The sequence below is a fragment of the Cetorhinus maximus genome, chromosome 17, assembly GCF_964194155.1.
Source record: "Cetorhinus maximus chromosome 17, sCetMax3.hap1.1, whole genome shotgun sequence".
NCBI lineage: Eukaryota > Metazoa > Chordata > Chondrichthyes > Lamniformes > Cetorhinidae > Cetorhinus > Cetorhinus maximus.
In genome coordinates this window covers 59206252-59230631 of record NC_135895.1, presented here as the reverse complement: position 1 = coordinate 59230631, position 24380 = coordinate 59206252, and the positions used below count along the sequence as shown (strand labels likewise).

Sequence of the window (24380 nt, the reverse complement as noted above, 5' to 3'; positions counted from 1 at the left end):
CAGTGCAAGTGTACCACTTATTTCCAGGGCACCTTACTCTGCATCTGTAAGCTGGACTATTTCTGACAGTTCACTTTCAGTCTTCACCCACTGCCTTTTGTTTTGCATTCTCTTCTACAAGGGGTGAAAAAAACAGACTTGTAAATGAGTGAAGGTGAGGTATTCATCCAATGGATATAGTGCATTCAGTGAGGGTGACTATGAGACATGTGTTGGAAAAGATTTGGCAGAATGTAAAAGATGGATGGATAAATAAGAAGGTAATGAAGTGCATAGAAAGTGAAGTCTGGGTGCTGCTGCAAGTTGACTGAGATTGATGTGATGAAAAATGCTTAGTAAGATAGAATGAAGTGGGGGGGCTTAAACCATAGAATATAATTCAATCAGCAAATGTGCTGACTTTTCCTGACCTGGGTAAGCCATTAAACCACTTCCAACATTGCATCTAATACCTGGGCACAACGTTCCTGCTACTCATCTCCTCAGCCTCCAGCCACACTAGCTTGGCGAGAGCTGCAGGTTCTTCTTCTCATTGCTGGAGAAAAGTGTATCCCTCCTCCTGACTGCATCCAGCAATAATTCCAGTGAGGCATCATTGAATCTGGGTGTTGACCTTGTTCCATGTTCACCACCCATTCTGCAATTTCCATTTGTGGACTGTGCCTTAACTAGAGCTGAGATCGTGTCATGTGGGTGTGCCCACAACACTGTTCGGAGATGCAAAACCCAGAAGTCAGCTTTAATTGGTACAACTGAGTTGTGATGGCAAAGTTCGACACACTAAGTTGGCCTCTGGGTTTTCCCCATGCAATTCCACTCTCACCACCCCATCCACCAATCAGCTCAAAACGCCTTCTGATCAATATCATGGCTATTAAGTGTACAATGTATAAATCAAATATAGTGAAGTGGTTATTTTGCTAGCTCCTCAAAAAGATAATTTGGTTAATACACTGCTTGGTGCAGAACTGAGCCATGTAAACTTGTAAGGTGATCACAGTTCATGCTCTTGACAACAACCCAGTGAACTTTGCAGTAATATGTGCATTGGATGAGGACAGAACTGCCTGTGCTGTGCTGGTCTGTGGTCAAAAGCAAATGCGTGCAGGGACCTCTGTTAATATCACAATTTGCATACTGAGGTTGTTTTAGAGTGCCTTCACATGAAAGAAAAGCTTAGGGATCCATTTTTATCTACAGTCTTTTTCTAGTAACACCAAACTGCCTAATATCTTCATAATTAAAGAATGACAACTGATATAATAATTCATTTTCAAAAATATAAGACGCTGCTAACACAAATTTTTTTTATCTCTGATGAGATAGATTCAGGAAAGTAATACATACAATATCACAACATCTGTCATGCAACCAAATAGAACAATAAAGTGCAACTCTTCACTTCCTCAAAATGTCTAAAAAGGTGAAGTACAAGAGAAAATTTTTAAAAATCACTTTTCTTTATCATAGAGTAGAATCACAGAATGGATACAACACAGGAGGAGGCCATTCAGCCCCTTGTGTCCATGCCATTCTCAGCAAAAGCAAGTCATCTAGTCCCATTGTCCCAGCTTTTCCTTGTGGCCCTGGAACTTTTTTCTCTCTTGAGGTAATTATCTAATTCTGTATTGTTGGCCTTGATTGAATCTGCCTCTACCACATTTCCAGACAGAGTATTCCAAGTACACCCAAGTCTAGGCCATCAATATATATCAAGAAAAGCAGGGATCTTAATACTGACCCCTGGCAAACTCCACTATGAACCGCCCTCCAGTCCAAAAAACAACCATTCACCACTACTCTCTGTTTCCTGTCATTCAGTTTTGTATCCATGCAGTTACTGTTCCTTTTATTCCATGAGCTTTAACTTTGCTGATAAGCCTGTTATGTGGCACTTTATGAAATGCCTCTTGGAACTTCATATACGCCACGTGAATCGCATTACCTTCATCAACTCTCTGTTGTCTTATCAAAAAACTTATTGAACATATTGTCTCTTGGACTCCCTGATCTGGAAATTAACCACCCCCTCCCTGACCCTCCATGATAGGCAGGAGAGGGTCTGTGGGCAGTTCAAAATTAAAAACCGGAGAACATATGTCCAACCCTCACAAACACACCTGCCCCCATTTTTCCAGTGGTGGAATGCAAGTCGGCATGTGCCCTGTCTTGGAAAATTGGGACATTTCATTGTCATATTTAAATCCACAGTGTAATTGGGAGCGTAAATTAAATTTAACAGCTGTTGGTTGGGTTTTCGAGTGCCTGGGAAACCCAGCAGTGAAATAAAGGCAAGAGCTCCAAAGGTAAATCGTTTTAAAGCTCTCTTTGTGGGCCAGGAAGCCTTTGCTTTTGGTTCCACTGATCACAGTTTCTCATGACTCCTGATCACGAACTCTATTCACCAAGATCTGAGCTCAAGTCTCCTGCAGGGATTTATTCACCCTTCTACTCTACCACACTACCCCAGCCCCCATCCCCCGCTCCCGCAATCACCCTCCAAACCCTGGCCCTGGGCCCTAATTCTCCCTCCTGATTGCTGGGCTGCCATTCCACAACACACCAGGCCACAATCTTTCCCAATTGCCAGCAAATGGTCTCAGTGGTCTACAACCTGCCTCATTACACATTACCAGATCCAAAATAGCCTGATCCTGGTTGGATCCACAACATATTGTTCTAGGAAACTGTCCCAAATACACTCTATAAATTCTTGCTCGTCGCTACCTCTGCCAGTTTGATTTTCCCAATCTACATGAAGATTAAAGTCACCCATGAATAATGTGCTGCCTTTTTTACATGCCCTCATTATCTCCTGATTTATTCTCTGTCCTACAGTATAGCTACTGATAGGGGGCCTATAGACTACTCCCACCAGTGTCTTCTTCCTCTTGTTATTTCTTACCTCCACCCATATGGATTCTACATCTTCTGATCCAAGGTAATTTCTTGCTATCGTACTTCCATCTCATACTAACAAAGATACCCAACTACACTTTCCTTCCTGCCTGTCCTTTCGTAAAGTCACATACCCCTGAATATTTAGTTCCCAGCTTTGATCTCCTTGTAACAATGTCTCTGTAATGGCTATAAGATCATACCCATTAATCTCTATTTGTACCGTTAATTCATTTATTTTGTTTCAAATGCTATGTACATTTAAATAAAGGGTGATTAATTTTGCCTTTTTACCATTTTCCCCCCCTTTGACCCTATTTGCTGTTGTGTTTTTTATGTTTGTACACTCTGTCCCTTCCTGTCACACTCTGGGTGTAAATAGTTGCCCTGCAATGCTGCCACATCCTTTTGTTTTGTAAGCCTACATAACCTCTCTCCAGAACCATCCCCCCTTCTATTTAGTTTAAAGCCCTCTCTACAGTCCTAGTTATTCAATTTGCCAGAACACTGGACCCGGAATGGTTCAAGTGAAGCCCATCCCACCGGAACAGTTCCCTTCTACCCCAGTATTGGTGCCAGTGCCCCGTGAACTGAAGCCCATTCATCCTGCACCAATCTTTTTGCTATGCATTTAACTCCTTGACTTCCTATGCCAGTTTGCCCATGGCTCAGGTAGTAATCCTGAGATTATCACCTTGAAGGTTCTGCTTTTTAATTTAGCTCCTAACTGTTCAAATTCTTTCAGCAGAACCTCCTTTCTAGTCTTATCAATGTTGTTGGTACCAATGTTGACGGCGACAATTGGATCCTCCCCTCCAATACCAAGTTCCTCTCCAGCACTGAGGAGATGTCCTTAACCCTGGCACTGGACAGGCAACACAGCCTTCAGGATTCATGCTCATGGCTGCAGAGAACAGTATCTATCCCCCTAATTATACTGTCCCCTACCACTACTACACTCCCATTTCCTCCCCCTACTTGAATGGCTCCCTGTACCACGGTGCCGTGGTCAGTTCACTCATCCTCCCTACAGTCCCCACTCTCATCCACACAACTTGCAGGAACCTTGTAACTGTTGGACAGTTGCAGGGGCCGAGGTTCCTCGAATGCTTCCCCCTGGGTCCCCACACCTGCTTCACCTGCAGTCACACCGTCCTGTCCCTGATCACAGACAAATTTGAATTACCTGATCTGAGGGCTGTGACCACCTCCTGGAGAAAAGTGTCCAGGTAACTTTCCCCCTCCCTGATGTGGAGCAATGTCTGCAGCTCAGAATCCAGTTCCTCAACTCTGATCCAAAGTTCCTCGAGCTCCAAACACTTACTACTGATGTGTTTGCTCTGGATCACCTTGGTGACCAGCATGATGGTCAAGCAGGTCATAGTGTGTGACAGCATGTGGGCAGTGAAATTTTGAATGGTTTGGAATGGAGTTTAGAAGGTCAGCAAGGAAGATGTTAGAGATGGCAAGGCTAGAGGTGACAGAGGTGTGAAATGGGGTTTCAGTGGCAGTGGGGGTAATGTAGGGACACAGGCAAACAATGTTTTGCATTTGTTCTTGAATAAACTTTGTCAGGTCATATTTATTCCCAATTCTAGTTTCCCTAAAATGATGGGGGGGGCCTCCTCCTAGAATCATTACAGGCTTTGTGGTATGCACAAGTCAGGGTGGTGTGTGACTCGAAGAGGAACTTGGAGTAGATGGTGTTCCATTAACATTACTGTTCTTGATCTTCTTGGTGGTGGGAGTTGCAGGCCTGGGAGATGATATCAAAGCAGACATGGCAAGTTACTGTTGTATCCCCTATTGCATAGTACACAATGCAGTCATAGTGCATCAGCATGAAGGGAATGTATATTGGGTCAAAGACTGGGATACCAATCAGACAAACTATTTATTCTTGAACAGTGTCAATCTCTTTAATATTTTTGTGACTGCATCCATCTGAGCGAGTGTTGCTTTGTTGTTAAGAGCAGCAAATCTTACCTTTCTTCTCGCAGCTCTTTTGTTCCTGTCTCGATTAAGATTTTGACAAGATCAGGAACCAAATTGTTTTGGTAGAAACTGAACTGAGTATTGACAAGGTGGTTAATGGGCAATAGTTATGCTTGACAGCACTATTACTTTTTGCATCACCTTGCTGCTGATCCAGAAGAGAGCAAAATGATCAAGATTAGAATTTGTTTTGTAACTATGCCATAACTGTGTAATTTTCCATATTATTGGGTAAATGGCTCAGATGCTTTTGCTCCCTTGGGGGCCTTTGTCCACCCACAGCATTTGGCATACCAGTAACTGCTTTGTTTTGAAAGCAAATCTTATGCTCCTTTTGCAAGTGCAGGTAGGAGCTTTTGCTGATGTACCTGAGTTTGGGGTTACTGGCAACTGGGTGTCATGAACCTGCACTACAACCTCACCAGTCTGGCCTGCATTTGTTGCCTCTACTCTTTACCAAGAATGGAAGATAGTAGAGAATTCCCAATGATACCTCCAATATGATCTGTCTAAAAACTGTGTGTGTGGTGTTAGGAGGATGGAGGATGGTAACTGTCAATCCTTCAGAAGATGACAGAAAGGCCATTGATATGGTAGGTTGCAACCGCAAATAAAAAAAACTAGGAGCCAAGATGAGTTACCATCAGTTCACAGGATTGCAGTCCTCTCTCTATAACCCAACATTTTGAAAGTGTAATGCTACAGACAAAATCCAAGCTGGCAGACTGAAATTCTAAGTTATGAGAGATTTTTAAAAAATGAAAATACCAGTAAATCAGAAATAAATGCAAACAGCGAAGGAAAGACACAATGAGTCGATAAACACCTGAAAGAGAAAAGTAGTATGTTTTAGTTGTACCTCTGAAGAAGACTCTCACTCAATATGTTAAGCTGTTTTCCTCTTTTAGAAATAAAAACAGATAGTGCTGAAAATACTCAGCAGGTGTTGCGGCATCTGTGGAGAGAGAAATGGAGTTCATGCTTTGAGTCGAACAGGACTCTTCTTCAAAGACTTTGTTTTATTTCAGATTTCCAGCATCAACAGTATTTTGCTTTTATTTCCTTTTTAGTTGCTGACTGACCCGCTGTGTGTTTCCAACATTTCCTGCTGTTGTCATTTAGTATCTTTAATGACATTAAAATGAATCTTCTGATAGTTGAGTTTTATTCTACCTAAATTTATTTTTTTATAATGCAGTAATGATATTTATGGAACATGAGAACTATTCTTTATTTTGAATTGATTTCTTCATTGTTGGAACTTTTAGACTATTACAGCATTGCTCTTCCACTGCAGCTAAGCATGGGGATAACCATTCCGTCAGCCTTTCTTTTAACTCTGACGTTTGCAAAGTCGGTCAGGAGAAGGTAAGTTACTTGCTTTGATCAAACAGAATCTTTAACTTGAACAAGGTATTAAAAGAAAAATTGTTCTGTTTAGAAAATATTTCCTTCTAGCTCAGTTGAAACTGAGCCATATAGACCAAGAAGTTTAAAGACGACATCCTTAATCAGTGTTGAGTTAGTTGATCTCAGCTGGGATGATGGTACCACTGCTCGGCTGAGCTAGAAACCAGCATCCTAACTGCAGACTAGAAATCATAATTCTACTCTGCAACATTAACCTCCTCCATCCCTATCCCACACCTACTGCCACCGAAATTTGGGGAGGTGGAGGGAATGGGGAAGTGGGTGCAACTTTAACCTAACTCAGCAGGCAAGAAACAAATGGGATTGGATCGAATGCCTGTTTTACACCCAACTTGATTTTAATTTTCAATGACTTCAGCCCAATCCCAAATGTTTCCCACGAGGTGGAAAAGTTTAAAGTTCCCCCCCCTCTCCCATTTCTCCCCTGGCCTAAGTCTTTGTTATTTCCAGAAACAAATGCTTTATACTTTCTTTGCAAATCTCTCAAGTTCCACCCTTATGGGACCAGGAGTAATGGGCTCAGCTGTGATTGTCCTCAGTAAAATTAATTCCCAGGCCTGCCATTAAAAATGGTGGCTCAGACAAGAAACCAGATTACACCCAGTATCTATGGATCCTACTTCATCAAGGGCTTGCACATTAGACAGGGAAAGTATTAAATCAGTGGATGATTATTCCAAATACCTAACTCTGACTACCTATAACTGGTGTACTATATTTTCCAGAGCAATATTACAATTCATTAAAACCTAGAATAATGGAATGTGCCACCTTAAATGTTTGTCTGTTTATTGTGGGTTCTGTTATCAGTATTCAAAAAGCACTGGGGACAGGAAGCTCAACAGGAAACAGGAAATTCAATAAGACACATAGCAACAATGGAAGTTATTAGTTCTCAACTTTTTTTAAAAATCTTTTCTTCATGAAGGTGAGAGGTGTGAGCAGAAATGGAAATTTTCCCTATTTCAGCCATTCCAGGACTACAGCAAGCTCTTACTGGTGCCTACATACAGAGTAAAGGTTGTTTTACCCTGAACCTGAGAACATCTGTTCTGTATCTATGTGACAGCTCCATTGTCCACATCAATTCTTACATCATGGGCAGGATTTTCCCGCAGGCTTCGAAACCCTGATGGTGGGACCAAATGGAGGTCCTGAGCCTGCACTTGACAGGAGCCAGACTGGGAGAGCTATTTTCCTGGAAGCACCCTCTTAATAAGGACAATGGGTGGGCTCTTGATTCTGCAAGGCCCAATCACAGGGCCGACACTCTAGAACCTTGATAGCCCCAATGTGAGAGGTGGGTTCTGCTGGAGCAGGTAGGAGAACAAGAAGGCACCTCAACATCAAAATAAATAATTATTGAAGAGGAGAGAAAGAGGCAGAGCCCTACAATTGGAGGGGAAACCCCTCTACTTCGATCATCGGAGGTGCAAAGTTGTCCTTTGATGCTTGCAGCCCCTTCTTTAGGGTTGGAGCCACTGGTACCAATGGCTCCCCAACCTGCTACAGGGAGGCAGCCTCCATTAAGCTTGTAGTCTCCACATGTGACTGGGGGATGGTCTGCAGCCAACAACCTGCTAGCAGGCCCTTTAAATCACCCCTAGCTGGGGCCTTAATTATTTAAATTAAATCCACATTCCTGCCCACCCCTGGGAAATACCCCCAGCATTGGGAATGCATTGGGAAGCCATCTCCCTTCTGTTTTCCCAGCCTCCAAGTCTACCAGCCTGAGGCTGGGACAATTCTACCCCACATGCCCAAGTGAGATTGTCAGTTGGATTTAGGAACACTTCTGATGAAAGGCTTCTTTTGAATCACTAACCTTTTTTCTCTTTTGAACACTGACTGACCCACTGTTTTATTTCAGACTTCCAGCATTCTTGACTTTTTTTTCTTTTTATTTGGACTATCACTCCATAGAAGACATAAGTTTACAGATAACAGACAAATAGGCCTTTCAACTCATCAGTATGAGTTGATTTGAAGCTATTTCCACAGATAACAGGCCAGTGTCTAACCCCAGCACCATATCCCAACATGAGTTAATACATTCAGGAGAGGAAGGAGACAAAATGGGGGAATAATAATATGTATTGAGAAAAAACCTCCTAACATTATACTTTACAGTCTGTTGCTGATTACATGGGCAATGCTTGTGTCTCCACGGAGGTTATGTTAGGGCATGAATAGGCAAAGGAAGCCAAATCCATTCCCATTGAAGGAAAGAGAAAGAAAACTAGAGAGACAGATATAACTCCAGCTTTTACTATCAATCAATGCACTGGATGGAGGAAGAGATTTTGTGCACAATCGGTGCGTGGATATGTAAGGATATGACTATCAGCTAAAGAAGCTACAAGTTAAACTTCTTTATGATTTCTTTTGGTTTAAGGAATTCACAATCAACTACAATACTTACAAGGAATTTTTGAGGTTTCAGGCAGAAAATGGGAAGCTGGAGTGAGTGGGATAAGATGAATGGCCTTTTCTCATTCCTATAGTATTACAATTTAGGTCACAACTTCCAGTTAATGAAACAAAAACAAAAATTGCTGGAAAATTGCTGTTTCAGATTTCCAGCATCCGCAGTATTTTGCTTTTATTCCAGTTAATGAATATTGAAACAAAGTGTAATTTAAATTTTTTCAGATTAATGCTTTCTGTATCCATGTGAATTATTTACTTTCCTTTTAGAATTAAAACAATGTGCAAGATGTTTTTACCTGGCTGGGCTCATGAAGAATTTCCCAATGTGGAAAACAGCAATGTGGCTAAAGGACTGCAGGTAAAATATCAGGGGCTGAATTTCCTCTGTTCATTATTTTAACACAGTGGTTATCCCATTCATTTTATAGAAGTGCACTAACCAGCGCATTCCCAGGGAAGTTAAACTGTTAGCAACAAAATTTATTTCAAGAGAAATAGGGCAGAATATTGCTGTTGGTATGCAGAAGCGTAAAATGACACGCGATGACATTGGGCATGCGCCCCCGACGTAATCGCGCGTCATTTCGACATTTCATCCAGCGGGCATGCGCCGGAGGCAGCTGTGTGCCCGCCAAACTGTCAATAGCCTATTAAGACCATTAGAAAAATAATTAAACCTGTTTAGAATGCTTCCCATCCAACCTTAATGTTGGTGGGCAGGCGAAGAGCCCAAGCAGTCTACACGTTTTTCAGGAAACCTCATCCTGAAGCCTGTATAAAATAATTAAATAAATTTTCCAAACATCAGAAACGTGTCCCAGCTCATGTAACACTGGCCAGAATTTTCCGGTTGACGTGTGGATGACGTAGCCTGCACATCAGCGTGTAAACCGACGCGCGCTGATGTCGTGCGAGCGTGCCGACGTCAGCGCACGCCATCGCGATCTTTCGGTGGGCGGGCGCGATCAGTTCACCCGCCATTAATTGAAGGGCTCGTTAAGCCCCTTAACTTGCCAATTGTGTACGATTTTGAGGGGCCCGTGTGAACTTCGGGTCGGAGCACGGGCCCAACGGGAAGGCAGGTAGGAGAGTATTTAAGAAAACTTTTGCAATGTCGGGATATGTGGACTCAGAGGGGTTGTTCATGTTTTTCACAAAGTTATAATTGATGAAAGTGTTTAAACATACCTGTGTGATTGTTAGTAGTTCTCATCAATGTCCAAGAGGTTTTTGTGTAAAGTGAAAGCAGTCTGCAGACAGCATTCTTTTTCGGCCTTGCAGCTTTCCGGAGGCCTCCATTTAGCCCGGGGCCATGGGTTCTGACCTCTCCAGTGGAGGCAGCTCCCCTGAGGAGGAAGGGAGGGATAGAATCAGGAGGAGGCCAGGACTAGACAATTAGCCTCCAAGGGAGGCACCTTTGGGAGGCCAGGCGCAGGCACAAGGGGCACAGTACCAGGAGGTTGTCCGAGGTGCAAGGGGCCGCAGATGACGCCACTATCCTGCTGCCAGGGTATACAGGCGGCGAAGCAGCTACCTCAGTATGACTGAGGTGCAGTGCCAAAGGAGGTTCCGACTCTCAAGGGAGACAGTCAACTATATCTGTCAGATGATTGGCCCTGAGATCTCCCCTAACTGTGTGGGTGGACACCCCATGCCAGTGGGTCTGAAGCTCACAGTTGCCCTCCACTTCTATGCCTCTGGCTCCTTCCAGGGCTCAGTGGGTGATCTTTGTGGTGTCCACACTTGTGTCAAGCAGGTTACAGATGCTCTGTTCAGGCAGGTATCTACCTTTATCCACTTCCGCTGCGACCAGGCAAGCCAGACACAGCCAGAGGCTTCGCGGCCATTGCTGGCTTCCCCCGTGTCCAGGGTGCAATAGACTGCACACATGTGGCCATCAAGGCGCCAGCAGGTGAGCCCAGTGCCTTCATCAACAGGAAGAGCTTCCACTCCATGAACACGCAGATAGTGTGTGATCACAGGATGCAGATTCTACAAGTCTGTGCAAGGTACCCAGGCAGCTCCCACGATACATACATCCTCAGACACTCCCAGGTGCTGGGGCACTTCAGTGTTCCAGCTTGGCTGGATGGTTGGCTGCTGGGTGAGAAGAGCTCTCTGCTCCGAAGGTGGCTCATGACGCCACTACGCCGTCCAAGAACAGAAGCTGAGCAGCGATACAATAGGAGCCACGGCACCACAAGGGCTGTGGTGGAGAGAGCCATCGGTCTTCTCAAGATGCGCTTCCATTGCCTGGACCGCTCAGGGGGCGTACTCTAGTACCCCCCAGATCGCGTCTCCCTGATCGTGGTAGCATGCTGCGCTCTGCACAGGGGGGATGCAGTTGACGATGAAGACCTTGACGCCCTGGATGAGGCTGCACATGATGAATCCAGCAGTGCCTCAGAGGATGAGGAAGCACAGGGCGATAATGAGAGCCACAATGACGACCCGCTATTACACCAAGGAGGCAGGGACACCCGGGACAATTTAATCCAATTAGCTCCACACACATTGATCAGCAGGAGCAGCATTGCATGGAACTTCCACACGTGGCACTTAGGTGCTACCTCTTCCACCTGATCAGCTGTAAATGAGGCCTTAGTACAGAAACATCAATCTCCACTCTAACACTCATGATACGTCTGTGAAAATGAAAAAAGCACCACAATGAAAAGACGCTCAGCCATGGTAACAAAGGTGGACTTTATTCTGTCCACAATTAAAGCCCACATGATTATTCGACAATGTTATAAAAAGGGGTCCCTATTCTAAGGCCAACACAAAATCACCAGTGACATACCCGGGGAGTGCCTAAGGTGCCTTATGCTTACGTTTGCGGGTGCTATGTCTACGTGGCGCCCCATCGCTCGGAGTGGCTTGAGAGACAACCTGCTGACTCTGCTATCCTATCGGGCTCGATGACCATGGCGGGCATCCTCTGGCCCGTGGAGCCTGTGATGGCCCCGCCTGGGAGGGAGTGGCCAGTTCCTGAACTGGCACCTCCCCAGTTGTTGCAGCCTCAATGGAAGAAACGTTGACTGGCAGAGGGGCGGAGGAGCTGCTGCCCTCATCCGGAGCGCCCTGAGAGGAGCTCACAGTGATGGCAGGCAGCTGCTGCACCGACGAGAGGTCCAAATCTACTTCCCTGCTCACCGCAGATGCATGGGCACCGAGTGCCGGCGCTTGGTGTCCACAACATCTCCCACAATGGAAAACACCACCTGTGGCCAGAACCACTGTGAGGGCTTGCAGGTCAGAGCATAACCCAATCATATTTTGATACATTTGGTGGAAGCCCCTCTCTATGAGAGTTGCCAATCTCTCATTGGAGGAATCCTGATGCTCTGCCCTGAGGGCAGATTCTTCACGTGCACTCTGCCTGGACTTCTCCGTCACAGAGAGCAACTGAAGCATTCCCTCATGCAACCCTGCCAGATGCAAACGCACTTCCTGCCGCCTGTCCTGCAGCTGCTGCAATGGGGACAACTCCAGAGGCACATCATCAGTGCCGGACTCAGCATGTGCCTCGTCCCCTGCAGCCCTCCGGCTGCTGGAGCCATCGGCACTCTCTGCCCCTACCATCTCCTCCAGCGATCGTGATATGCCCTCTCCACTGTGACCCGGGACACTAGCTGATGGTAAAGTCCCTATCGTGGTGTGTGTGTCTGCGCTGGTGCCTGGCTGGCTGAAATGATGTGCCGCAAGTTGCACATGTTGCCCCTCAGGTGTGGAGGGGGGGCCGCGGGGTCGAGGTGCGGGTCGCTCTGGTGGTGATGCTGAAATTAACAACAAGGACAGTGCATCAGTTAGCGTACAGTCAGTTCAACCTTTCATCCCTTTCCCCCCAGCCTCATAAGTCGCTCACCCTTAAAGACCCTTAAAAGAAGAACATTGGTGAGGTCCAAATGAGTCAAGACGGGCCCCAAGCATTAAACGCACATGCAGACAGGCTGGTCAGATGGCCTCAGGAATGGCACATGGCTTGTAACGAACCAGAGGAGTGGGGAGAGTGCAGAGGTATCTGATGTGGGTGCATTGTTGCCTGGATAGTTAATGCGGCTGAGGAAACATCTCAAACAGTTGTGTCATTTGCCGTCGATCACAGGAGGTTGAGAGGTCACATTATTGGCCTTCATTCTGTAAGGAGGGGCATAGACCGGGTGGGCAGAAGGCAACATTTCCCCTTGGCACAGGGATGAGTAACGTGGTGGCATTCATCTAAGTTGAGTGCCATGAGGTTCACAGCTGAGGTGCTGAGGACCTTTTGGACAAAGTAATGTGGGGTGCACTGGCTGAAAGGGTGCTGGAGGTCCCAAACCCCCTCAGATGAAATAAGTCTTTGGCTTTGCAGCAGTGATCCAATGGCATGTTAAACCATGGTGATAGGGGTCACAAATGGGATAAGGTGACTGTGGAAGGTGGTGGAGAGGCTATTCATCAAGGGGACGAGGGTCCCTCCTGTATGACCCACACGTCAGAATGTCTCAGTCAGTGAATGAGCAGTGTTTCAGCATTAACGATTGCAGCAAACTTCAGTGGTTTGGATGGTGGACACATTGAGTGGATGGGACTGTGGACCTCAAATACCTGCCCGCTGGACCCCAGCCTCACCGCCTCCGACCGCCCTGGCCTCCTGCCTCCTGCCGAGCTCTATGGCCTGCTCCTCGATTGGGGTGAGGCGCTGGAGGACAGCGCACCCACCACAAGTCCTCAGGCGCTCCCGGGCATTGTGGTTACTTTTTGCCTGCAAAACAGAGAAGAGGATTTATTGGGGCTGCTCACTCATGTAGCCTGTACGCGCACGCCGCACCCCAACCACAGTGGCCCATCTGAGGCCTCCAGTGGCTCCTGTCCACACTACTGGTGATCAGTCCCCAGAAGATAGTACGGCTGGTCCTAACCCCCTCCCCCAATGGTCCCCTTGGACACATTTGGCATCCATCACATTGAATAACACACAGGTCCTAGCGCCCATGGCAAGGAGGAGCAAATAGGTGCGGCACCGATGCCAGCAGATGGGACTTGCCCAAAACACCTTGAGGCACCCCTTGGACCATGTCATTACCATCAATATGACATGTGTTGGAGTTCAGAGTATGTGTCGTGCGGCCTCCCCTGCAGGTTGCTCCCAGACTACTCAAACGCCACAGAAACCAACATATGCTGCACAGAAAGCCCTTCTTCTCCTCAACCACTAAGGCTGATGTAAGCATTGTCAGTACCCATTTGCCCACCCAGCGTGCGACAGATGCCCTATGCAGTAACAACAGCAATATATGGTGTGTGGGGGGGGAGGAGAAAAGGCTAAGGCTGCCTTCTGCCTCAAATAGCCCAGACAGACATGGTACTCACCCATCCAGAGCGCAGCAAATCATTGAAGTGTTTTCGGCACTGTGTGCCAGTGCATCTGACGTCATCATGGGTACTTACAGCCTCGCCCACCTCCTCCCACACCTGGCTGGTAACATGGGAAGCCCTCCTCCCCCCATCCTCAGGATACAGAACATCACGTCGCTGGCCCACCTCTTCCAGGAGGACAGCAAGGCATGCGTCCGAGAATCTGGGGGCACAGCGGCCCCCCGCTGGCCTCTCCTATAGCCTGCCCCCCTCCTCCTCTGCCCTCCATGCAACATTTCTTGATCTCTGAGTGGCCATGGTGCACTGCTTCAAGCAGGCTGCCTGGCCACTCTTTAAACAGGCTCCCCATTGGAACCGGCAGTCTGAGGCCGCCCGCCCCCGCGACTATTTTCCCGTTCTCCACGGGAGTCGCAAAGCCAAGGTGCAGGCCTTAATTGGCCCGCCCGCGGAAAGTGGCAGCGCAGCCCGTTTCGCCAGCGGCAATCAGCCGCCCACCCGCCGCCGAGTCAGTCGGGCCCGCCCGACCAACGAACATAAAATTCTGCCCACTGTCACATGAGGGGACATGTTTAAGTAAATTTTTACTTTCTTTATTATAAAATTTTGTAACCCATTCAATCTCCCTGAGGCAGCTCCATGCTTCAGAGAGATTGCTGTGCTCTTTCGCACACATGCTTAGGCCCCAACTCTCCCTCCTCCCCCCACCCACACAGGTAGAGCTGAGTGCTATTGGCCGCACGTTACCCTGGGCAGGCCTTAATTGGCCTGCCCGCATAAAATGGCAGCACGCAGCCAACCAATCGCGGGTGGCAATCAGCTCCATGCCCGCTCCTGTCAAGCCCGCCCATCATGGGAAATATTCACCCCATAATGTTTGGATATAGAATTTCTCTGTTGTTTCCAGCATAATTTCAACATATAATTAGGACAAAGAATTTTTTTTGGCAGTAAGCTCCACCTCAAAGCCAATCTTTGCACTTTATGACAAGTGATCTAATTGAAATCAATTGTAATGAGGGACCATTCCAAATCTCCTGCTTTTTCACTCACAAAGCATTTACATTAAGTTAGATTGAGAACTATCTGTTTCAGCTGTTGCCAGGATCAGCTGAGAGAGGCAGGTTTCAGGCAGCCACTGGGGATCTCTGTAAGATCAGCCAAGCTGCAGTATGGACGTGCATTCACCAGGTGACGGGCATACAATGCACGAGAGCTGGAAAATCCATCACCTTCGGGATCACTGAAAGACAGCGGCAAAAGAGAGTTTTACTGAGTTTCTGACTTTCCCGAGGTCCAGGGGGCAGTAAATGTCACCCAATTTGCTTTGCAAACTTGTACAGCAAACCCCCTCAACTGCCTCAACAAGAAAGGCTTCCACTTCAGGAATGTACAGATCGTATAATACAGCATTCAAAAGAAATGTGAGAAAGTGTCACAATGCTCTCATCCTTTCAAAATGTGGCCCTCTTCAACCTCTTCAAGAAAGAAAATCATGTCAACAGATTGAATATGAGTGACATGTCCTAATGACCACTATGAGTAGCAGCAGACTTTAGGAGAGCTTTTGACAAGGCACCATGAATATATTATAAGAGGATATTAAACGGTATAAAATTCAGTAGAGGATTTGATTTTTCTTTCTCCTTTCTTTACATATTCTTTCGATCTTTATGCCAGCATGATCTCACTACTGATCTTTTATATCACACATTTTCCATTCAGCAGTTTACAGGCTATTTAACATATTAACCCCCTCTTTGTGATTGAGTACTTGGTGGTTCCTCTTTGACCCTTAACCTTCCTTTTTCTTTCTATTTTTCTAACCTTAGTAAATGCCTGTTCACCTTTCAGCCTCCAGGCTAAAAGAAAAGAAAGACTTGCATTTATATATCCCTTTTTATGACCACAGGATATTTCAAAGCACTTTACAACCGGTGAAGTACTTTTGAAATGTAATGAAGGAAATGCAGCAGCCAATTTGAGCGCAGCAAACTCCCACAATTAGCAATCTGATCATGAACAGATAACCTGTTTTTGCGATGTTGATTGAAGGATAAGGATTGGTCAGGACAACCAATGCTCTTCTTTGAAAGAGTGTCATGGGATCTCATCCAGGCAGATGGGGCCTCTGTTTAACACCTCATCCGAAAGATAGCGCCCCCAACATTGCAGCACTCAGTACTGCACTGGAGTATCAGCCTCGATTTTGTGCTCAAGCCTTGGAGTGGTACTTGAATGCAGAACCTTGAAAGCCAGAAGCAAGAGTGCTACCAACCGAGCCATGGCTGACTCTTAAGTCTAGCAAAGAGTGCACATATAAATGGCTATGACCCATCTTTTCTCTCTACAGATGCTGGCTTACCTGTTTTGTGCTAGCACTTTGTGGTCTTATTTCAAATATTGTGAATATCCCTATACTCTTGTGACTAATACTGTAATAACGTCTTAAATCCTGTATGACAAAAAATAAACTAAAATTGCAGAAGTAAGCATTTTTGTTTTTACTATTAATTAATGTATAATTCTAGGTTTTTCTACACCACAATGAAGCATCTGGCGTGCCCAAGCACAGACTGGAAAATCATAGACAGCATGTATGCAAATTTTCCAATCTGCACAGGCAAAAGTACTTCAAAAAATTTACTCCATACTCAATTCTATCTATTGTAGCTTTTCCCCATTTTTGTAAAATTTAAAGTCATTTACTGGCATTGCATCTTTCAGTCCCTGACCCTACTGTCCATTTTGAAAATAGCAGCAATAATGAAAAAAGTGTTATTTGATTGGCTAATAAAGGTCAATGAATCAGCCAATTGAATGGCAAAGATTGTAAGAATGACATTGTTGTGTCCTCTGCATAACTGGGTCAGTCTTTGGCATGTTTGTCCTTGACCAAACAGAAAAGGTTGTCAATGGATGTCATTTTTTTTGTCTGATTACACTAATGTGTAGCACTTTGGGATGTTTACCATGTTAAAGGTGCTATACAAATACAAATTGCTGTTGTTATACTCACAGTCAACTGCTGGAATAAGGGCATAATTTATCATGTCTAAAGTGTAATCCCCATCATCCATCTTTTTTGTCAACTTCCATACTTCAATTACCACCCTTTTATGGTTAGTAAAGCATAATTATATATACTTTTTAATTCATTCATGGGATGTGGGCTTTGGTGGCTGGGCCAACATTTATTGCCCACCCCTAATTGCCCTTGAGAAAGTGGTGGTGAGCTGCCTTCTTGAACTGCTGCAGTCTATGTGGTGTAGTTACCGTGCTGTTAGGAAGGGAGTTCCAGGATTTTGACCCAGCGACAGTGAAGGAATGGTGATATATTTCCAAGTCAGGATGGTAAGTGGCTTGGAGGGGAACTTCCAGTGGTGGTGTTCCCATGAGCTTACATAAATGTTACTTTTTATATTAGCTGACAAAAGACATATACGTATGTTGTTTTCTCCTGTAATGAAATCCCTCCTCAAGAAGTGTTATTTAGAACTCTCAACATTTACCATTGATATTTGTTCCTGCATTAAAATATTGGACATTGTTGGGTTTTAAACTACTTAAGCCAACAGCTCAATGATAGCACCTTAGCCCCCTAATAGAACAGGCTCAAATGTTGCACACTTCTGGCAGAAGAACATGTGACAAAAGTGAAACAGTTTGGTGTTAATGTTCTCTTAGGAGAAAATGAAACCTGGTGCTTCACAAACAAGGTGCAAAGTTATGTTTTTTTATTGTATCAAATAGTACCTTCTAACTGGGTTGAGAAAAGAAGATGAACACAAATCAACTTTTTCACTTAAAAGTAATCTTATATTATTTGATAATTTGTGCTCATATTCTTTACTTCATCTACAACAGAGGATTAATCTGTGTTAGCAGTATGTACGTTGATTGGGCATTAATATTCAGTTAGAAAGGCATCGGGTCATGTAATCAATTCAACATTGGCTTATGACCTCTGGTATAAACTGATGCATTTAAATCAGATGGGCTAGTAAAGGGTGTGTAATCCTTCCCATTCTATTTTCATTTATGCACTTACATAGAATATACAGTCCAGAAACAGGCCATTCAGCCTAACCAGTCCATGTCAGCGTTTATGCCCACTTAAGCCTTCTTCCATCCTTCTTCATCTAATTCTGTTAACATAATCCTCTATTCCCTTTTACCTCATATGCTTATCTAGCTTCTCCATAAATAAATCTATAATATTTGCTTCAACTACTCCCTCTAGTATTGAGTTCACATCTCCACCAACATCTGGGTAAAGCACTTTCTTCGGAATTCCCTATTGGATTTCTTGATAACTATCTTATATTGATGACCTCTAGTTGATGACTATCTTATATTGATGGCCTATAGTTGTACTCTTCCCCACAAGTGGAAACCCTTTCTCTGTGCCCACTCTATCAAAACTTTTAATAATTTTAAAGATCTCTATTAAGTCACCTCTCAGCCATCTCTTCTTAAAAGAAAGAACATCCAACTTGTTCATTCTTTCTTGCTAGTATAACCTTGCATTCCTGGTATCATCCTTGTAAATCTTTTCTGCACTCTTTTTAGGCCCTCTATATTATTTTTATAAAATTGGGACCAGAACTGTTACCTAACCAAGGTTTGATACAAGTTTTGCCTAATGCCTTATCCCCTATCCTCTTTCAATGTTCCAAAGTGACCACTCCTTCTACGAAACCCTGGTTCTCTCCTCAGTCACTCCCAACACCCCCTCCCTTTCCAAAGTATCTTCCCATGCAACTGCAGGAGACACAACACCTCCCCTTTTTACATCCTCCCTTCTCACCATCCAAGGCCCCAAACACTTCTTCCAGGTGAACAGCAATTTATTTGTACTTCTTTCAATTTAGTACGTATACTATATTCGCTGCTCACAATGTGGTCACCTCCACATTGAGGAGACCAAACTCTCATTAGATGACTGCTTTGTGGAGCACCTCCACCCTCTCTGCAAGTGCGACACTATGCTCCTGGTCACCTGTCATTTCCATTCTCCACTCCATTCTCACTTTGGTCCCTCTGTCTTTGGTTCCCTACATTATTCCAATGAAGTTCAACGTAAGATCAAGAAACAGCACCTCATATTTCAATTATGCACTTTCCAGCCTTCCAGACACACTTTGAGTTTAACAACATCAGATTATAACTCTGCAATATTTTATTGGACAAGAACTATTGATTCGTCGTTCCCCTTTTACACTGCCTTTAGACCAATCTTTGTTTGTTTATTGCCCCAACGGCATCTCCTTTGGTCTTACATCATCATCCCTTTCACAGATATTCCCTTCTTCCTTTCTTGTCCTCTGTACTCATTTAAAACCTGTTATATCTCTACAGTTCTGATGAAATGGTAACTTTGTTTCTCTCTCAATAAATGCTGCCAGACCTACTGAGTATTTCCAGAAATTTCTCTCTTTATTGAGCATTTGCAATATATCCAGTGTTTTTGTATTTGAGTTTAACAAAACTTCTCTGTTTTTCAATTCTATTCTTCTAGAAATAGTGCTTGGTTTGCTTTTGTATGGTTGCATTAACCTGTGTTTAATGGTTTACCTGTACTCCCAGATCCCTTTGCTCCTCTGCTGAAATTAGATTTTCAATTTCCAAGTAAATTGTGATCTCTTTTATTTGTTATGAATATATACCTCACACTTATCTATATTGAAATTAATTTGCTCATTTTACAAGTGTATTAATGTACTTTTGTAGTTTGTTGCAGTCCTCCTTATTGACTATTCCACCAACCACTCACCCTACTTCCAATTTGGTGTCCTCTGCAAATTTAGAAATTGCGTTTTTGATTCTAAAGCCTAAATCATTAATATAAATAGTGAACAGCAACTCTCTCACCACTGACCTTTGAGGGGGGCCTACTTCCCACCTTGCCACCAGGAATAGCTACCCTTTGCTCCTCTCACTGCTATGTGTCTTGCAGCTACTTCTACTACCTGTTCCCTGACCCCATATGTCCTGACCTTATCCATTAATTTATTAAGTGGTACATTATCAAAGGTATTTTGGAAATCTAAATATAATACATCTACTACATTACACTCGTCATCTCTCTGTTACCTCTTCCAAGAATTCAATGAATCAAGCATGAATTCAATCAGGACGTTCTGATGAAGAGTCATTCGGACTCGTAACGTTAACTGTATTCCTCTCTGCAGATGCTGTCAGACTTGCTGAGTTTTTCCATGTATTTTTGTTTTTGTTTAGGAAGACTTTTGCTTTGGAAATCCAAGCTGACTATTCATTATGCTATTTAATATGCCCAGCTGATTTTTTACAGCTAAAGGTTAAAAGAAAATCTGCTTTATTCTTAAGGAACATTTTCTGACACTTATCTGCTTAGGTGCTCAGCACTTCCCGTAGGTAGACTCAGCTGATAGTGGGAATACACAATGATGTAGGCACAAACTTGCAGCTTAATTATGGTGTAGCATGTTGGCACAGGAATAGACAAGAGAGGGGGGAAGTATTCAGCCCATAAATCTGAGCTAGATTTAATCCACATTCTAGACAATTTGCAAATCTACTGCACTACCCCAGTACCCATGATTATTCCATCCAATCTCAAGGGATTTTGCTACTTGCTAGCATGTTACTGGTTTCAATTGACCTAAAGTAAAAAATAAAAAATTCTTGGAGTAGCAACCTTAAGCAGCCTCCCTGTTATAAAATGTTTGATGTTGTTTGAAAAAGTGAAATGAAAATGAAACTACTGAATTCATGAGTGGAAAATTGTTGTCAGCTATTCAGTAAATGAAGCATACCCACATAGAAAATACGGGGTTTTTTTTTTAATATCTTATTCAGCAAACCTTTTGAAAGACCTATGATACTTTCATGATAGTCATCAAGTCTTGCATTTATTTTCATTGTAGAAGAAGGATGAAGTTCCCTTTCTACACACTGCAGTGCTCTTGATGTACAAAGATCCGCCAATAACAGAAGTAGAAGATACTTTGCTGCCAAGGAACAACAGAAGTTTGATCCAGACTGTGCATGGAAATTCTAAACAACAATTAGAACAATCAGGTTTTGAGAACTCAATTCCAGATACTCCAGAAGCTCATAATTCTGATCTGTCTCAACCCAACGAAGATGCAGAAACCATTGGTTACAAGCCTCAAATCTCCAGCAGCTGCCAACTGGCAAATTTATCACATAATGATGAACAATCAATTCAAAAGGCTGGAAGTAATCAAGCTAGAGAATGCAAAGGATTCAGCATCCCAACTTTTGACAGCATTGCTGATATTTCCACTATTGGTGTAATCTTAGATATGAACACAGGTTTGGCATCTAGCCAGAGTGGGATACAAGACGATCCTGACAAGTATATCCTTAAGAAGGAAGAAGATCAGTTCCCAGTCAATGAGCATCACAGAATATATGTAACAGAGGGACTGTTTCAAGAACAAACTCTACTACCGGATGAACTTGTTGATTGTTTACTGCACTTAGAAGAAGACTCCATTGATATAAAATCTTATTTCCCCCAGATTGTGGCCATTCAGTGACACTGCTTTAGCAGATGCCAACATCTGTTTCTTGGCTCTTCAAGTCTTCAGAAGTTCTGTAAGTTTGTGAGATACGCACAAGCTATTTGACTCCGGCTGTGCTCACAAAAGCAGGGGCTTGAGTATAAAATCACCAAGCCTCAAGAAAACTATAAATTACCAGCAAGAATTGATTTTTTTCCCCACAGAATGAATATGTGGAATGAGCTGCTAACAAAAGCAATTAATGTTATATTAACCCTTCTATTAAAAAAAGTAGAAAAATTGTCTGATTTGGACCAGAATTGAAGATTTTAAGGTTCAGGAAAGAAATAAGTGGTCAAGATTTCTGAAGAATGTGATGCCTACTGTGCTTTGGGTCCATGAGTGAGTTAAATGTGAATGTAACCAGCTAAATATTTTTGGTTGTATAGTTGGATTAGAATCCCTGAAATTTTGTCTAATTACCTGGAATTTGATATATTAATATAACCATTCTCAAACAAATTAAAATATGCCTTTAAATCGGATCATCCTTCTGAAGCTAAGAGAGCAAAGTCAAGGTTGTTAGTTTGAAGATTGTGACAACTTATAATATTGTTTCATGCTGTTGTTAGTATACTCCAGAAAGCCAGCTGGTAAAGGATAGAACTGGAGTCAATCTTTAACACTGTTATACTTATATACAGAGTTACACATTACAAGCATATGCTTCCCCAACCAACATCCACTGTTTGTAGGGATTCAATTGAATCACTCATTAATACCCACCACCTCCATACAATTAAACATAAATAATATACAATTACCAAATTTATCAATATATCTGAAAATACTGATTTCAGAAAGGTTACATTTTTTTCACACCACACAACTCTCAATGTTCTCAATGTCCAGTCTTAGAGATGCCAATTTGAGAATGAATGTCACTACGGTAACAATTTAAAAACTAATGTATGTATTTTCCCTTTATTAAAAATTAAGTTTTGAAAATGTTTAAATAATACAAAAGGTTTATACCCAGACTGTCAATAGTTAAATGTTTTCCGAATTTCCTGTTTCAACTTGCAGTCTGTTTGTAGTATTTAGAGCCTTCAGATTTAAAAAAGGAATATAGTATTATACACAACTTAATTGGAATCTTTGGCCAGGATTTTCTGACGGCATCACGGTGGGATCTGCAGTGGAGATCCGGCAGCTCAGCCAATAATCCATTGACTTTTGACGGGACCTGGATGATCCTGGCAGCGGGCAGGGCTGGACAATCCCGTCTATTATTTGATTGTGACAAATTCTAGCCAGCAATTTAATAAATGTCTTTTATATTGCGCTAAATCTGTTTAATTATGGCTTCTGGTTCACCGAAAACTACCATAGTAAAAACTACTCTACTCTCCTGCATTTAAAGGGGTAAGTCTGGGAGGTTATGGTAGCCCAATGGTTATGTTTAAGAACCTGGCAATTTTTAATGCCTTTCACAGAAGCTGTTAGATTGTTGTAAAGACATAACTGACTCATTAAGCTCCATCAGAGAAGGTACTTGGTAAATTATTCCCCTATAATTGACTTGGGTAATTATCTAGCTTTATGCCCCTCCCAGCAGATTGCATGGTTTTGGTTGGGGTGCAGACTGTATCTATAGGATTGTGATGCACAAGGCAACATAACTGTGTGGGGCAGCCTTGATGACCCAGGAGGTCTTTTCCTGTCCAATGTTATTTGTATGTTTGTATGTTGGTCAGAATACTCTTCTGTGATCTAACTTTTATAACTTTGGAATTATTATTGCAGGCAATTACTGGAAGGTACTATTATCAGGCCTTCTGATTTATGGTGGTGATGATTTCAAACAACCAACTCCACTCCCTACAAACACACTTGGCTGCAAGCCTACGAATGCCCCTTAAAAAAGGCTTACACCCCAAAGTTGCAGAGGAGGCTAGTCTACCTCCACTGCAGGTCTGCAATGCCAGCAATAGCTACAGGTACAATGGTCACCAGTCTATTGGAACCTTATCCCTAACGTTCAAAATCAGCAGCTAGAAGGCCTCTCCCCCAAAGATTCTGAGTGCTGCACTTGAAAATATATGATATAACATGCCTCTATGGGCAGGATTTTGAGGTCGTCGGGTGGGTGTGGTGGGTGGGCCCAGGAGCAGCCAGGAAACGTTCCGTTGCCCGCGATCAGCCCCGACCACGTTTTCACGCAGGCGGGCCTGCCCAGCGTGAAACGCGGCTCATCACTGGTTGGGAAGGGCCAAGCGGGGGCAGGAGCCTGCTCGAACCTGCTGAGCAGAAGAAGGTTGGGTGGGCCAAGCCGGGGCAGGGTTCTGCTTGGTTATGGCTCATCTTCTACTGAAAGGACAGAGGAGCATTGATTAGTCCCCTCTCTACCTGCAGCGCCATTGCAGCCTGGCCAACCCTACCTGAGGAGCACCTTGCAGGGCACATCGAGTCGTGGCCCTCGAGCCGCAAGGCACTCAGTCCAAGCAGCCAGGGCTCACCCCCTTGGCCAGCTCCAGTGTCTTTGACAGTTGGCACTCAGACTCTAACACCCCTGAGGTCCACGGGGGGGACGGCCACACCTTAACACTTCTGCACACTGACACATGCCAATACGGTACTCACCCTTCCTGAGTGCAGCAGGTCCCTGTGGCTGATTTAAAAATGGCCCAGCCAGCCCCTGGAAGGCTGCCACGGCAGAACATCTCCTCTGTGCCTCCAACATTCAAGTTATGG

At 43.9% G+C, this 24380-nt stretch overlaps 1 protein-coding gene across 1 annotated transcript in view; it reads left to right on the top strand.

Moving 5' to 3' along the window:
* The window catches only part of LOC144692759 (interleukin-12 receptor subunit beta-2-like), a 54336-nt gene extending 31543 nt beyond the window's left edge, over positions 1-22793 (top strand). Inside the window, exons 6-8 of the mRNA XM_078561840.1 lie at positions 6162-6261; positions 9022-9112; positions 21024-22793. Coding sequence (XP_078417966.1) covers positions 6162-6261; positions 9022-9112; positions 21024-21662 — 830 coding nt within the window. The 3' untranslated portion in view covers positions 21663-22793. The remainder of the gene's footprint in view (positions 1-6161; positions 6262-9021; positions 9113-21023) is intronic.
* Positions 22794-24380: the final 1587 nt, after the last annotated feature.